General features: G+C 46.7%; 1 protein-coding gene across 5 annotated transcripts in view; it reads left to right on the top strand.

The window, feature by feature from the left end:
- SLC5A11 (solute carrier family 5 member 11) overlaps positions 1 to 15,315 on the top strand; it is a 48,266-nt gene extending 32,951 nt beyond the window's left edge. For all 5 annotated transcript variants that reach the window (XM_068967518.1, XM_068967517.1, XM_068967516.1 and 2 more), the window contains 7 exons: positions 1,398 to 1,533; positions 8,464 to 8,571; positions 8,864 to 9,014; positions 11,884 to 12,052; positions 12,442 to 12,657; positions 13,539 to 13,707; positions 15,110 to 15,315. In XM_068967518.1, coding sequence (XP_068823619.1) covers positions 1,398 to 1,533; positions 8,464 to 8,571; positions 8,864 to 9,014; positions 11,884 to 12,052; positions 12,442 to 12,657; positions 13,539 to 13,707; positions 15,110 to 15,315 — 1,155 coding nt within the window. The remainder of the gene's footprint in view (positions 1 to 1,397; positions 1,534 to 8,463; positions 8,572 to 8,863; positions 9,015 to 11,883; positions 12,053 to 12,441; positions 12,658 to 13,538; positions 13,708 to 15,109) is intronic.
- The last annotated feature ends 5,478 nt before the right edge of the window (positions 15,316 to 20,793 follow it).

The following is a 20,793-nucleotide window of genomic DNA, read 5'->3' as shown; positions in this document are numbered from 1 at the left end:
AACTTACTCTGGTATCCTTCTCCATGGTCCTTATTTCTTACCTGCAGACTTCATTGTTTCTCATCGAGGTCCAGTGGAAAGAGACTGACGACTCCCAAAGTCCCAAATTCAAAAACTGTGGAAAGGCTCTGGTTGAGGCAGGATCTGTGTCCAGGAAGAAAGGATAGCCATGTGGAGAGGGGGTGGGTTTCAAAAGAAAAAGCAGGACACTCCAGCAAGCCTGTGCCATTAACACTTTTTAAAAATGGGAAGGATTCCAACTTTGTCCTGCTCACCACGGTACTAATGGTGGTAATGACATTTCACCCCTCTTGTCCACTGTTCACAGAACCAACTTATAAAAGCTTTGGTAGATGGCTCAGTGGTAAAGAATCCGCCTGCCCATGCAGGAGACATGGGTTTGATCCCTGGGTTGGAAAGCTCCCCTGAAGAAAGGAATGGCAATCCACTCCAGTATTCTTGTCTGGGAAATCTCATGGACAGAGGAGCCTGGTGGGCTACAGTCCAGAGGATCACAAAGAGTCAAATGTGACTTAGCCACTCAACAGCAATTCACCAAGGTCTCTGCAGCTTCTCCAGATGCTTCAAGACCCCAAACCTCAGGAAATAGTAGAGAAAATTCTGAGTTCATGTAGATGCAATCTGAAGGCTGGAGCGGGATTTGTGGGGACCGGTCTTCTTTCTACTCAAAAAACACTTGCCAGCATGTCATTCCCTTTGAGTGGATAAATCTTTTTTTTGCTATTCAAAATCTGGGTATATTGTAAAATCATCACCAAAATAAATGTAGTTATTTTTCATCACCATACATAGTTACAATATTTCTCCTATGATCAGACCTTTTTTAGGGTGATGAGAACTTTTAAGATCATCTCTTAGCGACTTAAAGATAGGTGACCCAGTATTAACTATACTCACCCTGCAGTACATTACATCCCTAGGACTTATTGTATAACTAAAATTTGTGCTTTTTGACCCCCTTCACCTATTTTGCCCACCCCCACCCTTTGTCTCTGGCAACTACCAATCTGTTCTGAAGGGATAAATCTTGATAAGACCTACCTTATGCCTCCCATCAGAGAGAAGGGGGTCAGGCTAAGACCTAGGTGTACCAGTATGCAGTAACTATAAGCCCAGATACACCAATCCTGTTGGTGGCAATATCTCAGAACCTCTCTTTCTCTTCTATTCTCCTTCCAGTTCTTGCTTTCTCTGCCTTGGTATAGCTCCTGCGGCTGGACCGCTGGGCCACAGGGATTGTGAATGAAAGGGATGCTTCTTTGGAGGAGACAGACCCACTAGGCTCCTGACTCTACTATGCCTACCAAGAAGCCACACACATCTAATTTGCTTTAAGAGAAAGTCATCTCAACTTCCAACCACCCCACTGTTTCCAGGTGATTGTTCAGAGGACTCTGGCTGCCAAGAACCTGTCCCACGCCAAAGGAGGCTCTCTGTTGGCCGCATACCTGAAGGTGCTACCCCTTTTCATCATGGTGTTCCCGGGTATGGTCAGCCGTGTCCTCTTTCCAGGTAAGAAGACAGCTGGGAGGAGAGATTGTCCGTGAGTCACAGACCCAGTAAAGTGTTCTAAACATATTACCAACTGCCCCATGAGAGAGACTGGTGTCCCTTCCTTGTGATTCCCCTGAGGCATCTCCATTCCAGCACCTACTGACTCTGTGCTGTTTCCCAATATTGGTTCAATGGGCATGTCCTATAGATGTCCCAGGCCAAACAGAGTGGAGACCTATCCAGGGCTTTACTGCAACTATATATTTTAGTTATTTAGTTGACTGCACCAGGCCTTAGTTGCAAGCACTTGAGAGCTTTGATCTTCGTTGAGGCATGTGAACACTTGGTTGTGGCACGTGGGATCTAGATCCCTTACCAGGGATTGAACCCGGGTCCCCTGCATTGGGAGTGTGGAGTCGTAGCACTGGAGCACTAGGGAAGTCCCTCAACTATACATACATATTTTAAAACCACAAACCAGACCAAATCTTGTCCCAGGTGTCAGCTCCCTGAAATCTCACGTCAGGGCATCCCTCACACTTCAGTGGTTTGGCAACTTCAGCCCAGCTGAACCCTTCAGTTCAGTTCAGTCCAGTTGCTCAGTCATGTCCGACTCTTTGCGACCCCATGGACTGCAGCATGCCAGGCTTCCCTGTCCATCACCAACTCCCGGAGCTTGCTCAAACTCATGTCCATTGAGTCTGTGATGCCATCCAGCCATCTCATCCTCTGTCTTGCCTTCAATCTTATCCTCCTGTCTTCAATCTTTCCCAGCATCAGGGTCTTTTCCAATGAGTCGTTTCTTCCCATCAGGTGGCCAAAATATTGGAATTTCAGATTCAGCATCAATCCTTCCAATGAATATTCAGAACTGATTTCCTTTAGGATTGACTGGTTTGATCTCCTTGCAGTCCAAGGGACTCTCAAGAGTCTTCTCCAACACCACAGTTCAAAAGCATCAATTCTTTGGCCCTCAGCTTTCTTTATAGTCCAACTCTCACATTCATACATGACTACTGGGAAAACCATAGCTCTGACTAGTTGGACCTCTATTGGCAAAGTAATATCACTGCTTTTTAATATGCCACAAGGGAAGCATAGAACCCTTGGCAGGGTACTTTTCTTAACAAAACTGGGGTATCAAACCTCTAAAGTATTTGCCTTATCTATAAAAAAACTTGGTAGGGGAATGAGGTTTTCAGCATAGGGATTAAACAGGCCTAGGAGTGGAAAATGTTATTGGGAGTCATTGTGATGTCAGGAACTGGTGATCTATATACCTGTACCTGCAGACAGGTGCATCTGCTTCCAAAACCTGCCTCTTAATCATGCTACTGTCTCTCTCAGGAAATCACATCTTAAGCTTTGGATCTATATCTGGAAGACCAATAACAAGACCCTGCTCCTCACTCATAGCAGTCAGCCAATCAGTGATGATTATTAAATGAAACATAATGCCACATTCCATGACCCTAGGGAGTTGTAACATCTCAGATGAGTCTGGTACTCGTGAAAAAGTGAAAGAAAATAGATATCAAAACATTCTAGCCTATGGTACCAGCAATAAGTGAGAAATGAATTGGAGAGAGTGAGGCAGGGTGGAGATGGTGAGGTGGGCATGGTGGATTTGAGAAGGTCTTGATCAGAGCTTCTCAAAGTGTGGTCCCCAGTCTAGCAGCATCAGAGTTGCCTTGGAACTTGCTAGAAAGGCAAACTTTTCAGACCCCATCCAAGACCTATCAAATCCAGGTCTTTGGGGATGGGGCCCAACAGAAGGTGGAGAATCCCTGGTCTAAAGGGCCAGGGGCCAGGCCAAGCCAACGTTCCTACCCATTTCCACTCTTCTCTCCATCCCAGCTCCAGCAGCTCCCTACTGAATCTTCAGATGGTTCCAGCACTGCCTCAAAGGATGCTCTGATCCTGGGCTCTCATGAGCCTGGACAACATCCTCTTCCATTTAGTCCATCTGAAAAATAACAAAATGACCCTCAAAACAATGAAACACAAGAGTCTAGAAATGTACCTGTTTACAAAGCCAATCATCTCCACCTAATCTTTGGAATAAACTAAGGTTTTGAGTCCTAGGTTTATCATTTGGGGATGTTATTTAGCCTCTGTGGGTCTCAATTTGCTTGTCTTTAAAATAGGTGTAATAGGGACTTCCCTAGAGGTGCAGTGGTTAAGAATCTGTCTTGCAATGCAGGTTCGATCCCTGGTCAGGGAACTAAGATCCCACATGCCATGGAGCAACTGAGCCCCCCTACCACAATTAGAATCCATGTACCACAACCCCATGGCACAATGAAGATGCTACGTGCCACGATTAAGACCAGGGACAGCCAAATAAATAAATATTTTAGAAATTGGTATAATAGCAATGTCTTCCCCACAGAGTTATGAAAATTACATGAGAAGGTATGCGTAGAGTGTTAATTTGCAGCATCTGTGTCACAGTACAACTTCTATGAATGCTGGCATTTTGGAAGAAGGAGTTTTGGTGCTGTGTTTGGACTGGACTCTGCTAGAGCCATCCTTTATTTCAAGCATCATAGGATCTGACAAGGGAATCCACTCAATGTATGAAATGGTTGATTAATTCACCCAAGACACGTGAGCAGATATTAGTGAATGGTCGGTTAATGATCACAAGGCTGTCAATTCCATTTATAACTTAAGCTGAGCCAAATAGTTTCCTTGTGATGAACATATTTTTCAGCCTGAATGAACAAACATAATTTTCTGCCCTAAACATGCATTATAAACTTTATGTCACATGTTTCATGGTTGAAGCTTGCATTCCTAGAGGGTTAAACAAAAACTTGGTCGTTAAATGAATTATTTCAGGGGGAGTCTTGCTCCTTCTTGGTGTCCCTTGAAAACAGGAGTTTTTGGACAGTGAGAGTTTGAACTCATAACATGTGAATGTAAACAAGATCTTTGCCCCACCTGGGAAGCTCTCTACAGCCTTCTGGCCACAGGAATGTAACTATTTTCTAACCTTCTCCAAAGCTTCCTCAGACAAATCGTAAACAAGCCAAGAACTTTGACTTCTCAAAAGCATTTTTCTCAAAAAGATTGTTCCTTCACAATGCTTCCTGTCAAATATCGTTTTTGGTCTGCTATCTGAATTTTGTCTAAACTGAATCAGAGTTCTGGAGGCATCTACTTTTGTTCCATAGCAATTGTTATTATTATTTTTTAATATATTTATTTGGCTGCGCAGGGTCTTAATTATAGCATCTTTGATAACTCTTAGCTGTGGGCTGTGGGATCTAGTTCCGCAACCAGGGATTGAACCTGGGCCTCTTGTTTTGTGAGCGTGGAGTCTTAGCCACTGGACCACCATGGAAGTCCCCTGTTATTAGTATTATTAATTGTGGACACAGTACCCTTTCTCACTCATGGATGTAAGTGGAGGGAAGGGTCCCGGCTTTGAGAAGACATAGCTGTGAGTGGAGAAATTTTACAAAGACCAGTTAGTTCTTGGGCTTCCTCATGGATGAAGCGGTCTGGATGATTTCCATTTCTTAGGTCTTGTACTGCCTTAAAAAGGAAAATGAAGAATTGGGATTTCCCTGGCAATCCAGTTATTAGGACTCTGTGCTTCCACTGCAGGGGACCCAGGTTCTGTTCTTGGTCGGGGAACTAAAACCTTGCAAGCTGTGCAGCATGGCAAAAAGAACAATAAAAAATATTAGAGGGCAGGGAGGGATAAATTAGGGATTTGGGATTAATAGATACACACTACTATAGATAAACACCAAGGACCTACTGGGAACTATAGTCAATATTTTCTAATAATCAATAAAGGAAAGAATCTCAAAAAGAATATATGTGTGTGTATGTATATATATATATACACAAATACAACTGAATCACTTGCTGTATACCTGAAATATTGTAAGCTTCTGTATTATACAACCATACTTCAATAAAAAAATTTTAATTAAAGAAAAGAACCAACAGTACTAGGTTTTAAAGTTGTGATGTACTTTAAATGTTCACATTTATTAAACTAATAGTTTTAACCCAGATAAAATTATAAAGATCAGGCATACAACCTCATCTGGAGATAACATTGCTGCCAGTGAATTTAAGGTTCTTTCTTTGTCCCAAAAGATTTCAGAGACAAAGCAGAGAGGTTGGGAAGATAAAGTGAGAGTTTATTTAAGCAGTGAGGACAGTGGGCAGACAGGTGAGGAGCCACCACCCTGGGATTCTTTATCATCGGTGTTGAGGGTCTTCATGCAAATGAAGGGATAGAATATTCCCTGAGAAAGGAGAAGTTCGGAGTTTGTAATCCCTGATTTTAACCCCAGTTCATCTTCCCAAGGGGAGTAGGGATTTTTGTCCCTATTTAGCTGAAATCAGGAGTGTCATGGCATCAGTGCATGGTGGGTACTTCTTATCTGTAAGGCCAACTTTATTGTAATAAGAACATACTAAGCAAAAGGTTGCCTTTGGAGGCAGGAGATTCCCACCTTTCCCCAGCCTTCTTTGTTACCTGAACCCTTACCACCTACAATATGTCATTTCCTGTCAGTATGGAGTTTCCTGCTTTCCTTCATCTGCCTCACTGTTTACAAGACATTTACAAGATGTTTACAAGATTTCCTGCCACCTGGCCCCTGCCTCCATTTCCCTGCTCATACCTGGCTACCTGCCTGCTGTAACCCTGTCAAGCATCTGTGTTCGAGGCCACTTGTGAATTCGAGGCCTCAATTACATGTTCATCATGAAACTGGTATTGCATCAGAACCTGGGAGGAGATGGGCGTGGGCAGCGATGGGCTCCAAGCCCATCCCTAAACTGAGTCTTGGGGGTAGTTGTCACTTGCCATTGGAGGTGGGCTGGAAGGCAGTGTCACCCAACAGAATGAGGAAGAAACACAGAGGGAGGGTCTGGGAGTTGTGTATGGGAGTTTTACCTCTATTAATAGATCCAGCTGGCAAAAGAGATATGAGGATTTGTAAGTGGTCCAGCAGGGGTGAGTGGTGACGTTTTGGCATGGAGACGGTGGTGAGGAGCATAGCTCAGCTCAGATATGAGGAGCTGAGGAAGACAGAAAGTAACAAGAAAGCTCGCATTCAAACACGTGCCAGACCACTGAAACTACCTACGCTCTGGGCCTTCTCTGAAACTTTGGATTGGGAGTTGCAAGACCTGTCTCCATCATGGCCTTGCTGGGTGATTATAATCAGGTCCCTTCCCCTCTCTGAAGGTGACACTAATAATGAGATAGCGAGCCTCTTCCCAACAAAAGTGTATTGAGCAGAGAGTCTGCACTGAAACTGTTTAGTGGCCTTTCAGGGGGGCTCCAAAGAGCTCCCGGTACCACAGTCCTTTATGTCTCAGCACAGAAAGAATTCTGTGAGAAACAAAGTGATGGATAAGAAGTGATTTCTTAGAATAGAACACTTGTAAGTCTTACAAGCAGGTGGGCGAGGGGGTGCCATGCCCCAAGAACTTACTGGGCTACAGTTTCATAATCAAAGGAAAAGTAGGGGGTGGGAGAGAAACTTCTTTGTGTTTCTTCAGTAGACTTTCTTGCTTCCAACATCAGCTCCTTCTCCAGGTTGCACAGGGGACTTTTCTCATCCCTACAGGGTCAACCTAGGTCCACAAATTATTGTTTTTCATGTGTGCAGAGAGCATGTCTTAGGAATCAGTAACTTGCTGAGCTCCCTGGGCAGGCTGTGGGCCTCGTGCCACCATTGTTTCATTGTTTAGGGGCAGTCCCGTGCTTCTGTTGCATGGTTTTGTTGCTAAGCCAGCCTGCTTGGTTTTGTGGTTGAGCAAATCTGCTCCCTTGAGTAATCATTAATTTACAAGGCTCCCCTATATATATATATATTTTACATAGAATCCCCTAGTGGGATTACCTATTTAATCATCTACTTTGTCCCTTTTACTCTGTCCCTATCAGTACCACACATTAGTATAATTTTTTAAATCTCTTTCTATCTTGTAAGCAAGAGGTCTATGCTTGTATGCTTTGGGTGTGTTCATCACGATAACAGGTAGAGATGAAGAACTAGAGGTGCCAGGAATTCTGGATGGGTTTTCATTAGAAAATCAGAATGCTGCTTGGAAGAGGAAAGAATTGATATAGAAATGCAGAAAGAGGAGGCAAGAAAACTTCCGAGTGGGTAGAGTTTTTATGAGTCTAAAATGAGGAACAGGTGTTGAACTATATGTGCTATTGGGAAGGAGATGGGGAAAAGAGGAATTTTAAAAATATTTGCCATGTGTCAAATGATGGCATTCTCCTTTGCACTTCCAATAAATTTAGGTGAAGAGGTGAATTGCTTGTGTCCTTTTTAGGGAGTTAAGGAACCTGATGTAGAACACTGTGCCAAGACTGGCTGTGAGGTGTCAGCTATATTGAGGTTGCAATAAAAGCAGTTGAAATGAGCTCAGCACTTCCCATGTCTCAGACTCAGTGCTGAGTGTGTTAACGTGTAACATCTCAGTCCTCACTAGAATCTTATGAAGTAAAGTTCCGTTACTGTCCCATTTCACAGATACAGCAACTGAGGTCCAGGATGGTTAAGTGAGAAGGCCATGGTTTATCAAGTCTGCTGTTTAGTCACTAAATCATGTCTGACTTATTGCAACCCCATGGACTGTAGCCTGCCAGGCTCCTCTGTTCATGGGGTTTCCCAGTCAAAAATACTGGAGTGGGTTGCCATCTCCTCCTCCAGGGGATCTTCCTGACCTAGGGATTGATCCCGTGTCTCTCGCATTGGGAGGCAGATTCTTTACCACTGGGAAGCAGGCAGATTCTTTACCACTTAATCAAGTCCAGGGTCCTTTTTATTTCATCGAGCTCTACACTTATACGCAGTAACCCTGTCTCCTGGTGCTGACCGGCGCCGGGCTGTGTTTTGGCCAGGCCTGGGGCTCTAAGGGTCCATCTAGCCATCTCTGGGCTTGTTTCCTCCACAGACGAAGTGGCTTGTGCAGACCCAGAAATCTGCCGGAAGGTCTGTAGCAACCCCGCCGGCTGCTCTGACATCGCGTATCCCAAACTTGTGCTGGAACTCCTGCCTACAGGTAATGATCCATCACCCTTCAGCTGAGTCCCCCCGAGAAAGGAGGACCCTGGCTGGGCTCCGATCTGAGGTGGGGGACAAGATGTGAGGGCTCCCAGTTGAAGCTCAGGCCCTGGCTCCGCAGGGAGCTGTGCCCCACCAACCTCTGTGTCCCTCCTCTTGGCTCCCAGCCCTGAGTTCTGCCTTCTCAGCGTTGAACCTCTCAGGACCAGTTAGCCGCAGACCTGGGCAATGGGGTCAACAGGGAAGGCAGAAAAAAGCCCAAGGCCCATAGAGCTCCCTTCTGCCCCCAGGGCTCCGCGGGCTCATGATGGCTGTGATGGTGGCGGCGCTCACGTCTTCCCTCACCTCCATCTTTAACAGTGCCAGCACCATCTTCACCATGGACCTCTGGAACCATCTCCGGCCTCGGGCATCTGAGAAGGAGCTCATGATTGTGGGCAGGTACGGTCTTACTCTGATGGCTCAGACGGTAAAGCGTCTGCCTGCAATGTGGGAGACCTGGGTTCGATCCCTGGGTCAGGAAGATCCCCTGGAGAAGGCAACGGCAAGCCACTCCAGTTACTCTTGCCTGGAAGATCCCATGGACGGAGGAGCCTGGTAGGCTACAGTCTATGGGGTTGTAAGGAGTTGGACACGACTGAGCGACTTCACTTTCTTTCACTTGTCACGGTCTTATTGGGTGGAGCTGGGCAAGAGTCTGAAAAGTCAGGATAACTCAGGGAGGAAAAAGCTGAGCCATTCAAAGGGAAAGTCCAAACAGTGACTTCCTCTGGTTGGCTCAGCCCCGTTCTGATGGCCAAGCTGAAGGACACCAGGACCCTGTGGATGAGTAAGGCATTCATTCATTCAAGAGCACCTCCTATGTGCCAGGTGCTGGGCACATAGCAGGGGAAAGAAAAGACTCATTTTGCCTTCTTGGAGCTAGAAGAAGAAAAACAGAAGTAAACAGCTGGTTTTAACTGCAATGAGTATTATGACAGATGAGCCAGGAGAGCTAGGGCTTCAGAGGAAAGTCTCTAACTTGGGTTGGGATTTGAGGGGTCAATAGGAGACAGCCAGGTAAAAGCAAGGAGGGTGTTCTGGAGGTTTGGGGGAACGTTTCTCTACCAAGTCTTCTGCCAACTCCTGAAGCGTAATGCAGGGCATGAAAATGAGTGAAGTGAGTGGCATGCACATTTTATGCAAAATGTATGCTAACAAGCATCTCGGGGCTCTGCTTCTCCAGAAGGTGCATTCCTAGGGCTGTCTCAGCCATGGCTGAGGGAAACGTATGACAACAAAAGGCTTCTCTGGTATCTCAGATGGTGAAGAATCCACCCACAATGCAGGAGACCAGAGTTCGATCCCTAGGTCGGAAAGATCCCCTGGAGAAGGAAACGGCAATCTGCTCCAGTATTCTTGCCTGGAGAATTCCATGGACAGAGGGCCCTGGTGGGCTACAGTCCATGGGGTTTCAAAGAGTCGGATATGACTGAGCCACTAACTGTGACATCAGAAGCATATTCCGTTAAAAAAAAAGAAAGAGAGCTAAATTCAGTTCAGTTCAGTTCAGTCCCTCAGTCGTGTCCGACTCTGCGACCCCATGAATCGTAAAATGCCAGGCCTCCCTGTCCATCACCAACTCCCAGAGTTCACTCAGACTCACGTCCATCGAGTCAGTGATGCCATCCAGACATCTCATCCTCTGTCGCCCCTTTCTCCTCCTGCCCTCAATCCCTCCCAGCATCAGAGTCTTTTCCAATGAGTCAACTCTTCGCATAAGGTAGCCAAAGTACTGGAGTTTCAGCTTTAGCATCATTCCTTCCAAAGAAATCCCAGGGCTGATCTCCTTCAGAATGGACTGGTTGGATCTCCTTGCAGTCCACAGGACTCTCAAGAGTCTTCTCCAACACCACAGTTCAAAAGCATCAATTCTTCGGCGCTCAGCCTAGAGAGCTAAATTAGATCTCATCAAAACCCAAAACTTTTTCACTTCAAAAGAAAATGAGAAGGGGACTTGGGTGGTCCAGTGGTTAGGACTCCGAGCTTCCAATGCAAGGGGCTTAAGTTCGATCTCTCAGGGAACTAAGATCTCACATGCTATGCAGGGTGGCCAAGAACATAAAAAAGGAAAAGAAAGGAAAGAAAGCAAATGAGAAGATGAGTCACAGATTGGGAGAAACTATTTGCAAGCCAAATATTTGACAAAGGACTTGTAATCCAGAACAGTCTTCAAAATGAGATTGTAATCTATTTTCTAATCTAATTTTGTATGATCTAATTTTCACAAAGATTGAAAAAGACTTCAAGATACCACTGGACACCCACTAGTATGGCTATAATTGAACAGCAGATAGGCAGAGAAGCTGGACTTCTTGTGAATTGCAGGTGTTAATATACAATGGTTCAACTGTTCAAACAGTTTGGCATTTTCTTAAAAAGTTAAATATAAACTTACCATATGACCTAGCAACTGCATTCCTAGAAATAAAACCGTATGTCTGCACAAAGACATGTATACAAGTGTTCATAGCATCAGTTTTTACAAGAGCCACAAAGGAGAAGCGATCTAAATGTTCACTTATGGGTGAAGGATAGATAATGTTACACAATGGCGTATCCACTCAACGGAATGTTTTCAACAATAGTTACACAATGGCATATCCACTCAACGGAATGTTTTCAACAATAAAAAGGAATGAAATACTGATACATGATATCTGATGAACTTTAAACATGCTAAATGAAAGAAGCCAACTGCAAAAGACCATGTATTGTATATATTGTATACCATTTATGTGACATGTCCAGAAAAGCAAAGCTATAGACACAGAAGCCCCTAGGGGGCTTCCCTGGTGACTCAGATGGAAAAGAATCTGCCTGCAATGCAGGAGACCTGGGTTTGATTCCTGGCTCAGGAAGATCCCCTGGAGGAGGGCATGGCAACCCATTTCAGCATTCTTGCCTGGGAAACCCCAGGGACAGAGGAGCCTGGTCGGTACAGTCCATAGGATTACTAAGAGTCAGACATGACTGAGGGACTAACACTTTCATTTTCTTTCATAGAGATAGAAGCAGATAGAAGTGCTTCTTTAGGTTGGAAACAAGAATAAACTGTAAATGGGCATGAGGGGATGTTTTTGGAGTGATGTATATTCAAAAGCTCGATTGTGATGTTGGTTACACGACTATAAATTTACCAAAATTACTTGATTGCACACTTACAATGGGTGAATCTTATATAAATTCTACCTCCAAAAAGCTATAAAAAAAGAGAAGTATCCAGGGAGGACAAAACTAATGTGGGGGGGTATGTGTCTCATTCAACCAGGGTGTTTGTGTTGCTTCTGGTGTTGGTCTCCATCCTCTGGATCCCTGTGGTCCAGGCCAGCCAGGGCGGCCAGCTCTTCATCTACATCCAGTCCATCAGTTCCTACCTACAGCCACCTGTGGCTGTGGTCTTCATCATGGGATGTTTCTGGAAGCGGGCCAATGAAAAGGTAGCTCTGGATCAGCCCTTCAGTCCATTGGATGGGAGAGGAGGGACTTGAAGTGGGGACACGTGGATGTAAGGTGTCATTGTTGGGGGGGGCGGTGATGAGATTTGGGGAGAAAGATCCAGGGAGGATGTTACCTGGCTTTTGAAAACACAAGGAACGAAGCTTCTACTTCAATGCATTTTTGTCTTTCAAAAGGGAAGCTGAATTAACAGGGAATTATACGTAATGGATCAATTGTATGTAAAAGATAAGCAGATAAGTAGCTCCCACTCTTTTTGAATCACTGACTCGTGCAGTGACCGTCATGGTAAAGACCAGCTCTGGAGAGGGCTTGCTGAGCTTTCCGGAGGCGTGTGTCTAAGATAGCTTTGCTTTGCTCTGCTCTGCAGGGTGCCTTCTTCGGTCTGGCCTTAGGCCTCCTCCTAGGCTTGGTTCGGCTGATCCTGGACTTCATCTACGCGCAGCCTCGCTGTGACCAGCTGGACGAGCGCCCAGCCGTGGTGAAGGACGTCCACTATCTCTACTTCTCTATGATCCTGTCCTCGGTCACCCTGATCACTGTGTGTGCCGTGAGCTGGTTCACAGAGCCGCCCTCCAAGGAAATGGTACTTTGGGGTTTGACCCTATAGCCATTGAGACCCTTTACTGCTAGAGATAGAAAACCAGGACTGATTTTCAAAAAGCTGAAAAGTCCAGGGTTTGGTCTTTGGAGGAACTTGACTTCAGAAAAGACCATCTGAATCCGTTGGTCACTTCTTTTTTTTTTTTTTTTTTAATTATTATTTATTTTGGCTGCACTGGGTCTGTGTTATGGCACACGGTCTTCTCTCGTTGTGGCTTGTGGGCTCCAGGGTGCACAGGTTCAGTAGTTGCAGTGTGAGGGCTTAGTTGCTCAATTGCATGCAGGATCTTGGTTACCTGACCTGGGTCTCTTGCATTGGAAGGTGGACTTTTAACCACTGGACCACCAGGGAAGTCCCTTCTCGCCCCTATTCCTATTCTCCAGCCCCTATTGGGGTCAACAGCTTCTAGGATACCTCCTCTCTTAGTCTCATTAAGCAAAAGCATAAACATTTTAGTCCCAGCATTTCCAGTGAAGCTGCTCATGCCCATTGATGGAGTCAGCCCAAGACACATGGTCACTCATGAACCAACCCACTTGCTGTGGCCAGAGAAATGGATGAGCTGAATGCTGGTCTCTGGGTCCCACACACCCCTGGGCTGGGGTTAAGCTCTTATTAGAATGAGGGAGGGTGAGATCCCCACAAGAGATTTGGGGCTTTCAAAGAAAGATGGGGAATGAGTGGGGGAAACGTCCATTGATTCTGAAGACTGCAGGGAGCTGAGGCTTGTTGGAAGGTGGAGTGGGAGGGTGAGACTGGAAGAGACTTGGACATGAAGGCTGAGCCTGGGGTTGGAAGGAGGTAGGAGAAAGGGATGAACGTCACCACCCACCCTCATCTCACAATGCCTCTCTGCTCTATAGGTCAGTCGCTTGACCTGGTCTACTCGCCACGACCCTGTGGTCCAGAAGGAACAGGTGCCATCGGCCACTCCCCCGCCTCTTACCCTTCCTCAAAACGGGACACCAGAGGCCAGCGGCACCAACATCCAATTCGAGATGGTTCAAGAAAACATGTCCAAAACCCACAGCTGTGAGTTGCCTTTTTCCTAGGTTACAGTAGGAACCTCAAGAAGCATTATGTGTTTAAGAGGAAATTTTTCTATCATATCACTAGCAAGTGAAGGGGCACACTTGACATTTTAGCATCTCCTCATTCCCAGGGTCTGGTCTTCCCTCGCTCTCTGGCCACTGAAAGGGTTAGGAACTTTCGACAGATGCTTCAGCTGGGCAATGAGAGCCAACGTTTGTTGAGTGCCTACTAAAACACAGTTCATTTGATCCTCGTGAAACCCCACGTGGTAGGTGGGGGTTACTGCTGGCATTCTTTAAATTACTGGTTTTAAACTCTCAGCTTGTAGACGTATTTTGGTTTAGGCCACCTACTCTTTTAATGTGAGTTATTTAAAAGTAGGGAGATTTCATAACATTTCAGATTTCCACCTTCTTTTGAATAAGTAGAAGATCTGGCAGCATGGAGCCCATATGCCTGCCTGGCAAAAGCTGCCTGGAGGTGGGAAGCAGCTGGTCCTTAGACCTGGGATATACAGTTAGTCAAAGTCCCCAGCAGTCCCTTCTGCCTACATGACCCCAAGGCTGTGGTTGTCATTAATCACCACGCATGGCTTTTAAAGGAGCTTCCCTGGTGGCTCAGTGGTAAAGAATCTGCCTGCCAATGCAGGAGACTCAGGTTCAATCCCTGGGTCAGGAAGATCCCCTGGAGGAGGAAATGGCTACCCACTCCAGTATTCTTGCCTGGGCAATCCCAAGGACAGAGGAGCCTGGAAGGCTACAGTCTATGGGGTCATAAAGAGTGGGACATGACTTGATGACTAGACAATAGCAAATGGCTTAAAAAAAATAACTGTGGCTACGAACCCATGGCATCCTACAGTGGGAAACGCAAGGATAGATGCAGAAGGCCACGTGCTTCAGGAAACATGAGAGAGAATCTTCCTTGGTAGAGGTGATGTGTCTAAGAAGCAAATCAGCTTCTCTGACCCCCGTAGGCCACCTGCCTGGCTCCATCTGCAGTTGATTTCACAGCCCCAGCTCTGAGTGGAGACAGAGTTCCCTGCAAAAGTGCCCGTCTCCCTTCAGCCTCTGGCAGGCGGTGCCACACACAGAGAGGGAGTCAGATCAAGCAGGTCCTAAACCCATCTCTGCCTCTGCTGACCTGCTCTGTGCTTCACTCAAGTTAGTCTGAGCCTCTATCTAAGAGGCTGAAATTCATCTGAAATTCTGCACCTAAACATCATGAAAAGTCTGAGAACACCAACCTTTCAGAATTCAAGTCTTCCAGGATTGCGGTATTAACAAATACCTTCCAGAAGAGGAACATAAAGTTTTTATCACATACCGGGAGAGACTCTCTTCCCTCTTGTCTCAGAGACACAGCTCACCCTTATGACCTTTATCTGTTGTGTTCTTTTTAGATGACACGACCACAAAGCAGTCCAAAGTGGTGAAAGCCATCTTGTGGCTCTGTGGGGTGGAGAATAAGGGCAAGGAGCAGGCACCGAGCAGAGTGGACCCGATCATAGTTTCCCTGGAAGAAAACCCCTTGGTGAAAACCCTTCTGGACCTCAACCTCATCATTTGCATCAGCTGTGCCATCTTTCTCTGGGGCTACTTTGCTTAACGTGAGGGTGAACCCAGGGGTCTGACCTCTCATTTGTTATCAATGTTCCGATTTTTTTTAATGAAGGAGAAAAAAATAATAAAGCTTTGTTTGTTTACCACTAGGCGTCAAAGCTGTTAATGGGCCATCTTCAATATAATATTTAGCCCTTGTTTTATTTATTTTTATCTATCTATTTATTTATGGCAGTGGATCTTAGTTTCAGCAGTTGGGATCTTCATTCCACCAAGCAGGATGTTTCCTTGAGGTGCATGAACTCTCTAGTTTGTGGTTCGCAGGCTCAGTAGTTGCGGTACAGGGGATTAGTTGCTCTGTGGCAGGTGAGAGCTTAGTTTCCCGACCAGGGATCAGATCCGAGTCCCCTGTATTACAAGGTGAATTCGCAACCATTGGACCACCAGGGAAGTCCCTAGCCCTTCTTACAAGGGAATGAAGGTTAGAAGCTGGAAAAAGAGAGAAGAGTAAAGGCTTCCTTGTCTCAAAAGGCAGTCATTTACTCTTTCTGTCCATCATGTAACATCAACAGCCAAACCCAAAAGGTGAGACAAGCAGAGACTCCCAGCCCTCCAAGAGACACATCTCCTGGGCTGGGTGTACTCTTCCCCAGCTCATCTTCCAAGCACGAGGAAGGGGACCTGCCTTCTGTCTCCTGCCTTTCACTCTTGCTGGCTTTGGGTGAAGAAATAGCTGGTCCCAAAGGTTTTCTCACTGTGAAGTTTGCACCTATGATCTCTGGGAAACAGACCTGAGTTGGTGCCCTGGAATCTTGTGCCATAAGAAAATCAGGGGATTGGCTGCATGTCCCAAGTTTCTGCCTTAGCTTGGGCCTTTCTGCTTGACTCACCACAATGCTGTTCCCCTAAAACAAGCACCACAGCCACAAGGATCTAAAGTACAAATCCCACAGTCATTCCGCTCCTCCATCCACAGCCCGCTGCTCCCTGGTTGACTCTAAGGCCCTTCACACCCTTCACACTCCAGCTCCTGCTTCCCTCGCCAGGCTCACTCCTTGCCTGTGGCTCACCACTTCCCTGCACACCGCGCCCCCCCGCCCCCCCGCCCCCCCTCCACCCCACCACTTCTGTGCTATCTCTCACCTCACAGGCCATTCCTAGCACCTGGAGAGCCCACTTCTCCACTCCTCTCTCTACCAACAGGGCCTTCCTCCCACGTGTTTCCATGGTCCACCCCTCCCCCTCCTCCAGCCTCTCCCTGCTTCCAGGTATCTGTTTGTAAGCTTCCTGCAGGTCAAGACCATGTTTGTGTGGCTCAGCTTGGTTCCCCAGGGTCTAGGTCAGTGTATGGAAGAGTAAGCCCATGGTATTCACCTAAAGAAGACATAGAAATCATTATAAGACACAGCTTCAATTCTAAACATCCTTAGGTGAAAGCAAGAATGCTGTTTCTACCATGAAATAACATGAAAAACACTTTGGGTCATCCAAATATAATTTATTGATATGTATGAAAACTGCATTCAAATACAAATATAGAAGGTAAAAACAGAACTCTGATGAATTTTTGTTTTTGTTCTTCTCAAAATACATTTGGCTCAAGTATACCCTGATGGGTCATAGGTGACATTTTGACGTAGGTGATGGGTAGACCCCAAGGTGACCCTCAGTGATCCCCACCTCCTGGTGTCTTGCTCTTGTGTAATCCCCTCCCCTTGAGTGTGGACAGAGCCTGTGACTGGCTTCTAACCAACACAATATGGCAGGGGTGATGAGATGCTGTCTGTGATTGTATTACAGCATGCAGACACTGTCTTGCCAGCAGACTCACTCTAGGGGTCTCCTTGTTGACTTGAAGTAGCAGCCTCCCTGCAGAAGCCCATATGATTGGGAACTGCAGGCAGCACTTACATCACGGTCAGCAAGAAGCACAGGCTCCCAGACCTTGTGGCCCTACAAGCACAAGGACATGACTTCTGACAACATCCCGAGGGACCTTAGGAGTGGGTCCTTCCCCAGGTGGACCTCCAGATAAGACCCCAGACCCATTTGACCCTTGACTGCAGCCTTGTGAGACCCGGGCAGAGGGGCCAGCTAAGTTCTGCCTGGACTTCTGACCTATAGAAACAATGAGATAATAAATGTGCATTGTTCTAAGCTGCTTTAAGTTTGTGGTCATTTGTTGCTCAGCGATAACTGACAGTGTGTACCATTTATGGATACCTGTGTGGATACGAAGGGTGGGGTGATGTGGGGAGAGTTTGCCTGTGGGGTTGCCAGGGGTCTGTACAGCCACATGCTGGAGAGTGAGCAGAAAAGGACAGCCTCTGTTGGCTGGGGTGATGAGATATCGTCTCTGATTATATTATAGCATGTAGTGATACACTCTCTTTTGAAGAGTGTTATCAAGTAGGAGTCATTTGCTTGCAAGTAACAAACCCTACAAAGTTTAGGCAAAAAACAATAAAAAATAAAGGCGGGGTGATGGGGGAGAGAATTTGTGGTGAGGGTACCAGGGCAAGAAATGCAGAATGGCCTCAGTGATGGAGATGGGTTCATGGGAGAGTGAACTGCAGAGACACCCCTAAAAGTGATGCCAGAGAAGGTACCTCAACTCTGCACCATGTCATGCCTTTTCCCTAAGCTGGCGGCTCAGGCAGTTTGAACCACTTTTTGCCTTTTGGTTGCATCAGAGCCAGTGGCTTCACCATGTCCACAGGACTTTCTTTATCTTCAGCTCCATCACTAGGCTATTAGCAAAGTGGATGCCTTTGGTCTAGAAATATCTGTCAGTGGTGTGCCGCCCGGCCTCACTCAAGACCCTATACTGTGAGTCAGAGACTACTTAGGGCTCTGAAATGCACTCAGACCATCAGGCTCATGGTGCAGGTGGCAGAATGGTGGGACTAGACCACAGGTAGAGAAACTAGAAAAAGGGGTTGTCTTAAGTCCTGCAAGTATGAGCACTTTAAGGATTCACTGGGCTTAGGACAGTACTGGAAGCTGAAGCCCCAAGAAGGGGACAAAGGGGCTCTGTGGAGCCCCCAAGGGAACCAGGGTATTAAAGAGGTTCAGGGATTCAGTCATTCCGCCTGCATCTGACCTGTAGGGAATTCACAGGGTAGAACCCAGTACAATCAAGGCAACCAGAGGACACCCTGACCCCCGTTAGCCTCCAAATGGCCAGACCACGAACAGGCAGATGGGTGCTGCCTGCAAGGTGACACCCTGGCCCCCGTTAGCCTCCAAACGGCCAGACCACGAACAGGCAGATGGGTGCTGCCTGCAAGGTGTGTGGTGAGAGGCCCAGGTCCTTGACTCTGGTGTCGCTGTGGGCAGGGAAGCAGGAACAGAAGACCTGAGCACCCAGGACTGACGCTGCCATGAGTAGCTGTATGGAGAAGGGAAGGGAACAGTCTGAAGGGCAGATCCCAGCACCTTCCTTGATGGTCAGGGAAGGCAATGTGAGTATGGATTACAGACCTCTCCCCCTCTCTGACGGTGGGTATGGTGAAGAGACTCTTGTCATGTGTAGTACCCTGGGCAAGGTGACAGCCACGTGGCGACCCCTGCCCCCCACGCAGGGGTAATTCTGTCTCTGGGGCACCTTGCAGGTGCTCCTGTGGTGATGCAATGACAGCTTTGACTACGGGCTGAGCCACCATGTCCCACACCTCCCTCGCCCATCCAGGAAGATGGACAGTGGCTGCTGACGCACATACAGGGCAAGCAAGCTTCATTCTTCTTTAGGTGGGAGCTGCTGTGGTCGGGTGATAGCTACAGACAACAGGAGGGTGAAACAGGAACACTGTTCCTAAAGTAAAGAGGGTAGGGTTTGCTGTGTTTCAGAACCATTTTGTTCAAATAACAAACCTCAGTATACATTCTGGGGAGAATGTCTGCCATGGCCCTTCCTCCTCCCCGGGCACCCACACCATCTCCTGGGCAAGCACCACATCCCAGCTCCCTCTGGAGTGTGAGTTCAGGCATCCTAGAAGAAGCGTCTCCAAGGTCTGCAGAGATGCCTGACGGTGGATGGCTGAGCTCCTTGGAGAAGGGGTCAATACTTAGGAGCAATGTATCAATACAAGGAGACTTTTGCTTTCTCTAGAGGGTTTGCTTTAGTGCTAAACGGGGATGGGAGGGAGCAGAGAAAAAGAACAGAGCTGGTGTATGAGGAAGGAAAGAGTGAGCCTTCAGTAAACACAAATTTAAGATAGGGGGTAAAAAGGTTTACAGGTACATATTTTCAATGTAATTTAAAAGTGCAGGGAGTTAAACTTTGAGTTAAGAGGAAAAAATGATTGTCTTTTGCAAGTTAAATTTAAGTCAATTCATAAAACTGTGGTGCTGGAGAAGACTCTTGAGAGTCCCTTGGACTGCAAGGAGATCAAACCAGTCCATCCTAAAGGAAATCAGTCCTGAATATTCATTGGAAGAACTGACGCTGAAGCTGAAGCCCCAGTTTTTAGCTACCTGATTCGAAGAGCCGACTTATTGGGAAAGACCCAGATGCTGGGAAAGACTGAAGGCAGGAGAAGAAGGGGGTGACAGAGGATGAGACTGGTTGGATGGCCATCACTGATCCAATGGACATGAGTTTGAGCAAGTTCCTGGAGACAGTGAAGGGCAGGGAAGCCTGGTGTGCTGTAGTTCATGGGGTTGCAAAGAGTCGGACATGACTGAGCAACTGCAACAATAGGGGAAGGAGGTCCAGTGGGTTCTGAGCAGGAGTTGGGTCATGGATGTGCCTGGCGAGTGATTCTATCAGTGGAGCCACTTGGGGCAGCCAGCAGGGCAGCGTGTGTCCCAAGAGCTGATGCCAAATCTGGGCCACAGGGAGGCACTATCAACACAATAGGTGTCCAGCCAATTGGCCTCATTTTGCTCCAATCCCCCATCCACTCTTTCCAGGTTATTTCAATCCTGGGAAAGAAGTGCTTTCCAGTCACTAGAAGAGGGATTTCCCTGGAAGGTAATGAATGGCTCTGCCTCCTGCACTGAGTCTGTGGGGCTGAGATACTGAGAGTTGGCCTACAAGTGTCTAAGTGCTGCTGGACAAGTGTCTCCAGACAAGAAAATGAATCAGGACTGGTAAGAGCAAAGGAAGAGCCCAGCCCCTGGAACATTCGATGAGAGAGAATCAGTCTGGGAGGTCTCTGGGTCCCCTGGGGGCGGGTCTCACTGCTGAGACCTTGCTCTTGACCCTTTCAAACTTCTATGTTCACAGTTAAGACTTTCAGCTGTCACATCCACAAGTCTTTTTTTTTTTAATTAAAAAAATTTTTTTGACATGTGAGATCTCAGTTTCCCTGACCAGGGACGGAACCCACGCCTCCTACAGTAGAAGCGCAGACTCTGAACCACAGGACTGTCAGGGAAGTCCCCTATCCATAGTTCTCTGTAGTTAAGTGACAAATGACAACATGCACACACACAATCCACAGTTTTGCCTGCAAGAATAATAGTTTTCATATAAACCACAGAATATATTTAATTCAAATTAAACATGAAACTAGAATAA

The sequence above is a fragment of the Capricornis sumatraensis genome, chromosome 3, assembly GCF_032405125.1.
Source record: "Capricornis sumatraensis isolate serow.1 chromosome 3, serow.2, whole genome shotgun sequence".
Taxonomy (NCBI): Eukaryota; Metazoa; Chordata; class Mammalia; order Artiodactyla; family Bovidae; genus Capricornis; species Capricornis sumatraensis.
The sequence above is the reverse complement of the archived record's forward strand: the minus strand, read 5'-3'. Positions and strand labels throughout refer to the sequence as shown.